Raw genomic sequence first — 11,626 nt, 5'->3', positions numbered from 1 at the left:
TTTGCTGAAAACAGCCACCTGCTGCAGTTAGCAATGAGAGTCAAAAACAACAGTAGGCTAAAACGCAGGCCCAAAAACCCAAAAAATGAGCTGAAATACTTTGTTAGACTTTGTCTGACAATAAAACTCATAGAGATCTACTTAGTAACAACCCTCTTGGTGGAAAAGAGAAAGTTTGTAGAAGAAAGAGTAAATAAAGTGAAGAATACAAGGAGGGAAAGAAGGTTCAGAGCATGAGGAGAAGAGAAGAAGTTCTGCCATTAACACACACACGCACACGCACACACTTGTGATTCTCTGTAATTATTGCAAAATTGCTCTCAATATGAATAAGTGTGAGTTAGTATGGAAGCTTTTAGGTGTTTTGGTGGCAGGACTTTTCATTTCCACAGTGAGCTCTAAAGTCACGGAAGCTTTTAACATGAAGCAGCATAATAATAATTATAATCTACAACACACTCACATAGAATAGAGTAAAATAGAATTGAATTGAACAGAATAGAGCCTTTCGATTCACCCCATGCCAGATAGTGAATGAAGCTTATTAGTATGAATGAGGTTAATTTGGACCAATGAAATAGCTAATCCCCAGCTGATCCCATTGTTCAGCCTGAGCTCTCTTTCCCTCTCACTTTGGCTCTCTGTCCGTCTCACGTGGAGCTGGAGCAGTGTGGGGGCTGGTGGTGGTGTGGTGGTGGTGGGGGCTGATTTGGGTGACATGATCTGGGCATCAGAGAGGATCAGGTCCCTGGGGCGAAGGTGACTCAGACCTGGAGCCTATCCAGGATGGCACGCAAAGACACACACACACACACACACACACAAGCTAACAAAAAAATCACCTGCGTCATGGTTTCATGGTAACTGGGGAGGGACAGTAGGGGTGTTTTTCCACAACAGCTGTGGATTTAATATTCATCTGTAAAGAGAGGGGAGCTTAACAAATAAATCACCTATGACACGGACAAAGGAGCACATAAGTGTGCTTATTGTGCATTATTCATGCATTAAATGTGTGGTCTGCAGTTGCAGCTTGCATGCATGTTAGTCTGAGTTAGTATGGAGGATCTCTGCTGGCAGCAATTGGGGTCTTAAGTGTCTGTCCCAGCAGTGGGGGTCTCCAATTTCCAATCAGGATCATGGATACCCCAGCTGTTCTCAGAATCCACTCCATCCTTTCTCCTAAAGCTCAGTGTGGTTGATATGGGACCGCTTCTGTTCATGGACTGTTCTGTTGTTGGTTTGTTGGACCAGTTATGGTCAAAACAGACATGATTTTGGTTCTTAAACTAAATAAAATATCTCATAAATAAATTGAAATAATAAATATCTAGCAGCAAGATTGTTCTGAAAGCTATAATACATACAAATATATAAATTATCTTCAGAGTTATTTAATATTTATGCAGTCACCTACTGTATATATTTAAATATCAATTTAAATGAATAGTGCGGTTATATATTTTAGACATTGTGTTTTTATGGTAACTGAAAGTGAACCTTCTCTTTCACATATATAAAATGTTTCATAATGCTGAAACTGAGCCATATTGTTGATAATCTAATGCAAAATGTAATAAGTGGATACATATATAGTAAAGAGTAAACATGTTTTACTCCTAATTTCTTAAATTGAACCTGAATCTAAAAACACTTTTGGCTTTATCTCTGACTGTTTGTCTCCCCCTGCAGGTCGATTGTAACAACTACATCCGCCTGCTGAAGTTTCTGGCTGACGGACGCATCTATGTGTGTGGCACCTACGCTTTCGATCCCCAGTGTGCCTTCCTGGTCAGTTAGTGTGTGTGTGTGTGTGTGTGTGTGTGAGGACTTCCTCCTATTCTGCATGTACATGTCTGCATGTATGAATTTATATTTGAGTGAGACATTATAGGGCAGATCTATGCCTGAGGATCCTATCATCTGTCACATCTCTACACACACACAGCTGCAGCACACTATAATTCCAAACTGGCGTGTGTTTGCTTGCGTGCGTGTCCCCGTACATTTGTATCTGTGTGTGTTTGCACCTGCAGCATGTGCATTAAGAGCTGCAAATGAATCTCTGTGACAAGTTCCCACACTCATTCACACCCAAGTCCTCCACCAAAGGGACAGGCAGAAGGGTGCGCACACACACACACACACACACACACACACATGCTGTTATCCTACTACTGCTGTGAATTTATTCACATTCAAACTTTTTAGTCTTTTTCAGACTCCACTCACACACTTTTCCTCAGTAATTATTAGATGTTTGGTGCCAGTCAAACAACAAAAGCTTTTAGATTTGGTTGTTATGAGAGTGACATTTTCCAGAAGGTAGTTTGAGCACTAAAGTCACTAAAGCTTTTAGCATTAAAGAGCATAATTAGAGTCAATTATAGTGACATTTCAAGCAGACAACCTGTAGAGATCAAATTGTGTTTCATTTTTTTCCACTCTAATTTATTTAGAGGATACTAAAACACCAGACAGCTGTGGAAAAAGAATAATCTACATAATTATCATTATTCATATGACAATTCAGTGCTGCCCTTGTAGTTCTAACTTCTCTTTTCCTGTCGTCCCCCAGGAGCGCTCCTCCTTCACCCTAGAGAGAACCGAGGATGGAGGGGTGAAGATGGAGACGGGGAAGGGCAAGTGTCCCTTTGAGCCCAGTCAGCACTACACGGCTGTTATGGCAGGTGGGACAGTACCGCTGAGTGTTTGACTAACTGACTGATTCATCTACTAATTTGTTTGTTGTCTGATTGATCAGGATATGGGTCTAGACTAGTCTAGTCTACTGGAAGGTTATTTTTAGGTTCTTTACATATTTTACTGTGCATTATTTCAATAAAACTCACTTCATTCTCTCTCTTTTGTCTAGGTGGTACACTATACACAGCAGCAACCAGTAACTTCCTGGGAACGCTGTTTGACATCTCCCGGGCAACAGGTGCTGAGCAGGAGCGCATCCGAACTGAACGATCCATCAATTGGCTGAGCGGTGAGACTCATGGCATGCTTGCATAAGTTGACATGCACAGACACAAACACACTTCCACTTTAAATTACCTTGATCATGTTTTCCCACAGGAAAAAGTCAAATTGTGCGTTTGTCTTCCTCAGACCCAGAGTTTGTGAGCTCAGCCTTCATAGAGCAGTCTGCAGACAGCAACCCATCAGGAGACGACGACAAAATCTACTTTTTCTTCACTGAGGTGGCCAAAGAATATGACCTCTACACCAAAGTCAAAGTGCCCAGGGTGGCACGAGTCTGCAAGGTATCCCAGTGTCTTGACTGAATGATTGACTGACTGATTGATCGCCTTGTATGATTTCACTGTGAGGCTTAATCGCTCTCTCCCTGTCCGTGCAGTCTGATGTGGGAGGGATGAAGACTCTGCAGCGACGTTGGACCACCTTCCTCAAGGCTGAGCTTGTGTGTGAGGACAAACCAAGCGGTCAGCGCTACAACATCCTAACTGATGTTTTCACCACACAACACACACCAGGCGACCCCAGCAGCACACACTTCTACGGACTGTTCACCTCCCAGTGGTAAGCAAAGGAAACCAGAGCTGCTCTCTCTCCAAACAAGCTATCCTGTAGGGTTTATTTCAAGGATGGTATGGAACTTAACCCCCATAAAATATTTTCATCGTTAATTGTTCTTTTTCTTCTTTTTAGGGAGCGTGACGAGGTATCAGCAGTGTGTGTTTTCAGTCTGTCTGACATCAGCAAAGTAATGGACGGTCCCTTTAAAGAGCTGAAGAAGACCTGTGAGAACTGGATCAACCCTGAACCTGTCCCCACACCCAGGCCTGGCCAGGTACTAAACTCTACAACTATAGAACTGCTGCATATGCGCCTCTACTTTATACAATTTCATTACATTCTACTCCCTTAATATTAATGACTCAGACATTACTTCTGTTTTGTCCTTCCCTCCACATCTTTTAGTGTTTGAACAATGCTTTGAAGGCAGAGGGGTTCGAGTCCTCCCTGAAACTTCCCGACAAGGTGTTGACATTTGTGAGGGACCACCCCCTGATGGAGAACAGTGTCACGGCAGCGCCCCTGCTGGTCCGGAAAGGAATCACATACACAAAGCTGGCTGTTATACAGACTGGCGCTGGAGAGGAGCAGAAAGGAGCTGTGCTGCACCTTGGAACAGGTGAGGGGAGCTGGAGGCTGGGATAACAAGAGAGAAAATGTGAAGAGATAAACTCAAACTGGCTGTCAAAAGTTGGTTAATGCAAATTAAAGTTGGGAAAGTGAAGAACTTATTGATAAAAGATAAGATTCTTTGTTCACCATGTGTGTTGCTGTGTGTTGCAGACCGTGGGGAGCTCCACCGGGTGGCAGTAGTGGGCCAGAATGCCACCTTATTGCAGGAGATTCCTCTGTTCACCTCACAGGAGCCAGTCAACAATATATTACTGCACCAGGTAGAGCATTTATACATTTTTTCACACACATATGTTGTGCATGATGTGCATATATTGATCCGCAGTGCTCAGAAATATCTGTCACACTGCTCAGTGTTTCTGTAATGGTTCCCTGTGTTTCCAGGGCTGGGCTCTGGTGGGCAGCCCTCTGTCTCTGGCTCGTGTCCAGGCTGAAGGCTGCACTCTGTATCCCAGCTGTGAGGTGTGTGCCAGAGCCAGAGGCCTGGGCTGTGTGTGGATCCCAGAGGAAGGAGCCTGCAGGTCCACAACAGCAGAGTGAGTACTACAGGAATATCACAATGAACTGGAAGACTTCCAAAAATGAAAAGCAAAGGCAGACAGCATCAGTATTGGGTTAGAAAAAGGTTTAGTTATGTGTAAAAACTGACCCATTTTTCTTCATAGCATGTTCATTAGTCATTTTGTTTCAAACCTTTGACCAAGATTCTCCTTGCACCTACGCACATTTATCAAGTAATGCAGTATGTAAGCAATATAGTAATGTAAGAAACAAATCTGTGTTACTGCTACATTTAACAATAGGCAATTGTCAGTTACATCATACGGTTTTAACCACTGCTAATAAAATGTAAAATATTTAAACAATCATATATGAAAAGTAAATCATCATCAATCAAAAACCCATCATCAGTTATCAGTATGAAGTGTAACCAGCAGCATAAGAAAGTGATCAATCATTTTTTGCATTCTCTGTGTATAATTCACTTAATCAGTTATTGAAATTGTAACTGATTAATATTATTGATATATATTGATAGACTAATCAATTCACTAAAGAAATATTTAGAAGAGCAGGCACCAAGGAAAGATCTCTGTTCCAACTAAAACTTTCATGCAAAAATGTGACTCCATTTTGTGTGTGTGTCCAGGCCTGGTCCAGGTGATATGATAGATAACGCCTTGAAAAAGTGTGAGACAGGAGAAGGTAAGTGTATCTAATTTATAGATCACAGACTATCCAAATGTCAAATCCTTTATTGATTTCAAACCTGTTTAATATGATTGCAAACAAAACAAAAATCACTTTAACTTACATTCTCTATGTATATGTCTGTTTCTCTCCCAACTCTCTACCGTCTCCCTGCTCGTTGTCTCCTGCAGGGCGTTGCACCCCATCCATCAGGGAGCTGCGAGTTTCCATGGGTCTGCGCCTCTTGTTGCCATGTGTCCAGCTGTCTCCCAGGCCCTGTAGCTGGGAGCATCCTCCCCACAGACTCACCAGGCAGCACCACTCTGACCTGGAGGTGACTGTCACAGAGGACAGTCTTGGAAAATACATCTGCACATGCCAGGTACACAGGCCAAACATATTTCAGCTACATATGTGATTTAAAAAAGGGGGGAAATGTGGCCTTTGTCAGATTATTCCTTAGCAACAACTCACAAATCAAACAACTCTCTCTTCTTCTCTGTCATGTCACTCTACTCCAGGAGGCGGGACCAGGTATCAGAGACCCCACCCCCTGCCTCAGAGCAGCCTATCAGCTCACACTAGAAGGCCCCAGTGCTGGAGGAGCAGTGGCGGCAGCAGGGGGTCGACATGTCCTGGCCATCTACATCCTTGTCTTCTCCGGGGGTGTACTGTTTGGTGTGTTTATCTACTTCGTGACCCGTAGACGCAGCCTTAGCCGGCAGGGCCACCACCTGCCAGATAATTCGCTGTCGTCAGAGAAGGGGCGGGAGTTACTGGGATCCTCGGCCACACCACAGTCCCCTAGCAGTGCCAGCCTGCTGTCCGAGGGATTCAGATTGACGGAGAAGCGCAACGGCACGGCAACCACAACTACGTCTACAACGCTCCTCAGCAACCTGGGTAATGGTGGTCACCATGGCAACAGCTACAGTGGCACCCTGATCCACAGCAACCCCAGCAATGGCCATGGGAATTCCTTGTATGCCAACTGCAACACAAGTAGCAGCGGGCTGAAGTTCGCCTCTGAAATTTTAGCTGCAGACATGCTGGATGGAAGGACTGGGGAGAGGGAGAGGGGGAGACCCGAGGGGGTAGAGAGAGAGTCAGGGGAAGGGGACGAGGTGGATGAGGGGCTGGGGGATGGGGTAGGGGACGGGATGAAAGGACTGGAGGACGAGTTGGCCAGCTTTCCCATGTTTAAATCACCAGCACCACTGGCTAAATGTGAAGAAAGTTCAATATGAAAAGGAAATATAAATGCTCTATTGATTGCACCATTTTGCATCCCCCAAATAAACTGAATACTACTGGGAGAAATGCAAAATGGCTACTGCCAAATGCCTTTGAATGGGAGCTGTGGAATGACGAGAGACTACAGAGATATATGAGAAATATATACGTTTATTTCTAAGCATGTGAGAGAGTTGTGGAAAGAATGGCGAGATAGAAAACATATTTCAGTTTTGTGACAACCACAGCGAAATACATGTGTCAGATGTAAATATAAAATGTAAATATAAGCTGAACCTGACTGTGGACATCTGAGTGTGATATCACGCAATGTTACAAAGAATCAAAGATGAAATGTCTACATGTGTGGACATGGAAAAGCCATAATGTCTTTCTCCTTAACTTCTGTTGTTGTTTACTCTCTCATTCTCTTTTCCTGATGGCACTGCAAAAGAAAAGTGCACTTTGAATCTCTCAGCACCTCTCTCTGTCTCTCTATTTCTATTCCTCTCTCTGACACATCACTTCAATCCCAGACCCTGATGGGTCCAAAGGCACCAAAGGACTGCTGAGCCATAGACTTCCCAGTCAGACTACACCAGTTCTGGGCTTCAAACAGAGAGATGTCACTGTCAGAGACTAAAGAACTATAAATTCACTGCAGAGCCCTCAGACAGGCTACAGTGACCGTGACGGGGCTGTCCCTGCCTACACTGCCGCAGACGCCAAGAGAATGATGGGGTTGAAGGTCACCTGTCAGATCTTTGTCAGTGTGGAAAGTTAAAGATGCACAGCAGATTTAAGGTGACTGACAGCTGCCCAGATCTGTCACTGTTCACATTAACAGTTACTTAGAGACAGAAGATAAATGACTTTCAAAAAGTTTAAATTAATTTTAGCCTCATCGAATGGACCTTGCCAGACACAAAGCCACCATCACCTTGTTTTGTGAGTGTGGATTTCAACATAAAAATGTATTGTTTTTGTCATGTTGTTTTGTAATAAAGCCTAAAAAAGTTGCTATTACCCGGGTATCACTGTTCGGAATGTGAGTGAAGTTTAAAGATTTGAAACAAATGGTGCAGTGTGCTTCTTTCTGCAAATTCTGCAACTTGCAAGTGTGTCTGAAGTTATCTGTGGCTGTAAGTGAGGTTTAGTACATTTTAAGATATGAAATATATAGTCCATCTTCGACTTAACAGCTGCCACAGTTGACATTTTGGAAATACCCTTTGTTGAAGAATTAGAAGAGAAGATGGATACCACTTTGCACTGTACAACCGGCCACAGCCAGCAGCAAGTTATCTTCGCTAAGCCTACAGATTAAAAAACGTTTAGGCTCTGTTCAAACATAACAAAACGTTTACAGCCAATAGGCTGCTGTAGCATTATATGCCACAGGTACTGTGTGTGGGGGGTTCATCAGAGCTTTTTCACTGAACAGCTGCACTGTGCTGCTATAGAGGACACTGACATGAGCAGTAAGAGTGAACCAAAACAGTGAAGCTGTGGGCCATAAAACCAAAACAATTAGCTAAAAGAGGCTAAAGGTGAATTGCAAAGTTGAGTTATAATTCTCTTTGGGTTGGTCACTGTGACATTTATTTAAATTGTTAAGAAATATTTGAAAACAGGAAGAGAAGTACAGAAAACACAGACAATTACTTAGAAACTTGATAACCTCATTTTGTTTCTCATTTATTTGATGCTTTTAGCCAACAGATTTCAGTGGTGTACAGTAGAAAAGTTAAGAATGTGCAAAATTAGTAAACCAATGCATGAAGACAACCATTATGTAATGACATATAATTCCTGTATTAGAGAATGCCAAACATTTGCATTTTCCTTTGTGATTTGTTAGGGTTTGCTCAGAGGTAAATATTGTGGTTATGCCTACTGTCTGCATAGGGACAAGTGAAGTTCAATCATGACTTCATCTCAATCATCAAGCAACTGAATCGGCTTTCTGTAGCCAAAAAGCCTAAAGTCACCTTCATAGAGCTTGTACAGCTTCCTCCTGTCCTCTAGAGGCACTGTTCTGAACCAGTTCAACACAGAATCCGGGGAAGTCATGTTTTCATAGGAAGGAGGGAAGTTGATGACGTCCTTCAGCTGTAAGATCTTCAGCAGCTGCTTAGCATCCTCCTGAAGAGTCTCCTGATGGCCAACAAAATCATACCTGAGAAGTAAAACAAACCAATGTGAAACCATTGGTGAAATCCATCTGCAATAAGCATGGTTTTGTATTAACATTGAATTAATTGGTCATTTCCAGATGTTAAAGGGACATTCCAACAATTTTATACATCAAGATCAGTTTACTATTACTACTACTAATCGGTTTTTTTTTCATTTAAATTTATTTTTGTTGTTAAAAAAATATTAGAATTATTTGTAAAATGGTAATATTTCTGCAGGTCAATAAACCCTCCACATGACCTTTACAGCTAATAAAAACTGCCTTACTGTATGTGGCAGGGGTGGCACAGGCGGTGCATCTGCCTCCAGTGGGGTTCAAGGGGCTCTCGCTTCTCTGTCCTCGGGTCCAACAGGTACTGAATAAAGTTGTAAAACGAGGGGCGTACGCCGGATGCGAACGCCTCATCCTCTGTCTGTGGTGGGTCAGACAGGTTGCCATACTGGCGCAGAATGTAACGGGCAAATTTCTCATAGTAGTACTCATTGTGCCGCTGGAACTTGTCTCGATAGGCGGAGATGAGGCGGACAAATGGGTCCCGCACAAACAGGAACTTGGTGTAGTGGTTCAGCTTTGCCTGTAGTCAACAAATATACATCAACCCTCTGTCACACTAACCCTGTTCTGATTGAATCAACTATTCATGGGACTAATGGAGTCCTACATGTTCTAACTACTCTAGAAACAAAGGTGGGTACATTTTCAATTTATTACTTCAAGGACACTTCTGATTGAACTTCACTGAACTGACCTTCCTCTCTATTCTTGGGAAGCTGTTTAGCAGAGTGTGCTTGCCGCGCATGTGGACCACGTCACCGGGTATGGACATGGGGTCATGATATGGCTCGCTCTGGTTCAGGACAAACATAACCCTTTTCCAGTTGGTGCACGCCACCTGTAGATAAGAACAGGTTTAAAGGTCTAAGGCTATACTTATCTGATGCTGCGGTCATTCCCAGGGTATTCCCAGGGTCCTGTGTTCCCCAGCTCCAGGGTTAGGTTTAGGATTAGGGAGTTAGGGAGTTAGGGAACTTAGTACTCTTGGAACATAGATTCGGTCCTGCTATATTGTACGCTCAGCTACATGCTAACATAAACATGCTCACACTGATGTTCGCCATCTTAGTTTAGCTTTTAATTAGCACTTAACTCAATGTTTAGCTGAGGGGAATGTCATTAGTCCATTTTGGAGCTGAGCTGAAGATAAAACTATGGTCAGTGGGTGTGCAGTGCAGATTACAGATTTGTGAGATGTACTTAAATGAACTAAATATGATGGATTTAGATGAGAATCCAATCAAATAAGTACCGTTTAGGCCTGAAATGCTCAATAAACGAATTTAGTTACTGGGGGTGTGTTGTGTGTGTTAAAGTCTGTATCACCTTGGGAATGTAACAGTAAATGATTCCATGTCTGTCATCCACAATGAGGTTCTCCAGCTCTTTGTCACTCATGTCTTCTACGGTGTGCTTCCCCTCAGAAAATGCCTCTTTGTCACCATCACACACTTCTCTTAGCAGCTGCTTTCTCAGTTCCTGTAGATGATGGATCTTCTCCACTGTGATAAGAAGAATAGGAATATGTGTTGTAACTTGCTAAAATCATTAGTGCTAAATTAATATTGCTTTAGGTTCGCCTTTGTTTGAGAGGAGATGACAGGGAGAGGTGAAAGCCAGAGGGCAAATATTTCTTCTTTTCTCTGCTTCTTTATTTTTAAGAGTTAGCTTTTAATCCAAAAGTAACCAGGGGTGAGGTCAAAAATCCGTCATCTACTAATCCACTTTTTAATTCCAAAACCATTTCACATGCAGTGGAGCACAAAAACAAGCAAAACATTATTTAAACAAATAACATTTGTTCCAGGATGAACAGCAGGAATTGAAACAAACAAACACACACAGACATATTGTACCTCTTTTTTCTTTTGACATGTCCCATTGGTGAGAGGTCAATATGATGAGAAACATGGATCCCACGAATCCAAGGAGCAGTAGCAATCTTCTGCATGTTGTCATGGCAGCTAGAGTAACACAATGTGTCAGCATTTGTCAATGAACCAGAAACAATAAAAGTACACTGAATGTACAGGGTTTGAAGGACACTCAAGTGATTAAGGGTAAAATCCAGTATCCCTTATTTATTTTCATTATCATCATTTTAATTACGGTATATACCAGTCACAAAGATAAAAGCTCTACCAACATATTGGACTGTGTAAAAACTATTTTGTAACAACACAAAATCCATAACTAAATCAAAGTTGAATTTCTTCAAATTAAGTCACAACTAAATAAATCAAACAAAATCTATACGTAGATTAGGCATTAAGCATTATTATATTATTCAATTATATATTATACAGTAGTTTTACTGCAGCCTAAGTATCACACATAATCACTCACCTTGCTGTTCTCTGATAGATCTTCTGATTCCCTGAGAGAAATCAGCAGCTCAGACTACAGAAACATGTCCTGATACTTATCCTGGTACATCCTACTAAGAATACACTGTGAGCAAATAAGAGAAAACTCTGTAGTGGAGTATGGAAGCACATCGTGACCAAAATTCAAATGAAAATGCATTTGCAGAAATGCTTTTTCATTTTAAGAATGTGGCTAATAAATTAATAATCATTCATAAAAAAAACCTATTTAAATTTTCTTCTTCAAGACGCTCATTCTAAAATGAAAAAGAAAAAGACATTTGAGATTTAATTTTCAAAATATGCCCCAGCAAATAGATACCAAAATTCAATTTGAAATGTAAAATTTGAAAATGAAAATGCATTTGCAGAAATGCTTTTTCATTTTAAGAATGTGGCTGCA

General features: G+C 41.9%; 2 protein-coding genes across 2 annotated transcripts in view; one reads left to right on the top strand and one right to left on the bottom strand.

Annotated features, from left to right (window-relative positions):
• The window catches only part of sema4f (sema domain, immunoglobulin domain (Ig), transmembrane domain (TM) and short cytoplasmic domain, (semaphorin) 4F), a 59,706-nt gene extending 52,065 nt beyond the window's left edge, over positions 1-7,641 (top strand). Inside the window, exons 4-15 of the mRNA XM_035675844.1 lie at positions 1,693-1,791; positions 2,579-2,690; positions 2,876-2,995; positions 3,118-3,272; positions 3,368-3,549; positions 3,679-3,820; positions 3,952-4,165; positions 4,330-4,439; positions 4,564-4,715; positions 5,330-5,385; positions 5,562-5,752; positions 5,892-7,641. Of these exons, the coding sequence (XP_035531737.1) occupies positions 1,693-1,791; positions 2,579-2,690; positions 2,876-2,995; positions 3,118-3,272; positions 3,368-3,549; positions 3,679-3,820; positions 3,952-4,165; positions 4,330-4,439; positions 4,564-4,715; positions 5,330-5,385; positions 5,562-5,752; positions 5,892-6,617 (2,259 nt within the window). The 3' untranslated portion in view covers positions 6,618-7,641. The remainder of the gene's footprint in view (positions 1-1,692; positions 1,792-2,578; positions 2,691-2,875; positions 2,996-3,117; positions 3,273-3,367; positions 3,550-3,678; positions 3,821-3,951; positions 4,166-4,329; positions 4,440-4,563; positions 4,716-5,329; positions 5,386-5,561; positions 5,753-5,891) is intronic.
• A 667-nt stretch (positions 7,642-8,308) lies between these two features.
• On the bottom strand, positions 8,309-11,332 carry LOC118338221 (carbohydrate sulfotransferase 12-like). Its single transcript, XM_035675487.1, has 5 exons — positions 10,714-11,332; positions 10,184-10,359; positions 9,552-9,695; positions 9,070-9,377; positions 8,309-8,782 (listed from the first exon to the last, which is right to left on the bottom strand). Exons 1-5 carry the CDS (start codon positions 10,844-10,846, stop codon positions 8,542-8,544), a joined length of 1,002 nt encoding a protein of 333 aa, XP_035531380.1. The 5' UTR covers positions 10,847-11,332; the 3' UTR covers positions 8,309-8,541.
• Between the last annotated feature and the right edge of the window lie 294 nt (positions 11,333-11,626).

The sequence above is a fragment of the Morone saxatilis genome, unplaced genomic scaffold, assembly GCF_004916995.1.
Source record: "Morone saxatilis isolate NCDOM2014 unplaced genomic scaffold, NCSU_SB_2.0 Contig4, whole genome shotgun sequence".
Classification (NCBI taxonomy): Eukaryota; Metazoa; Chordata; class Actinopteri; family Moronidae; genus Morone; species Morone saxatilis.
This window is presented reverse-complemented; position numbering and strand designations above follow the sequence as displayed.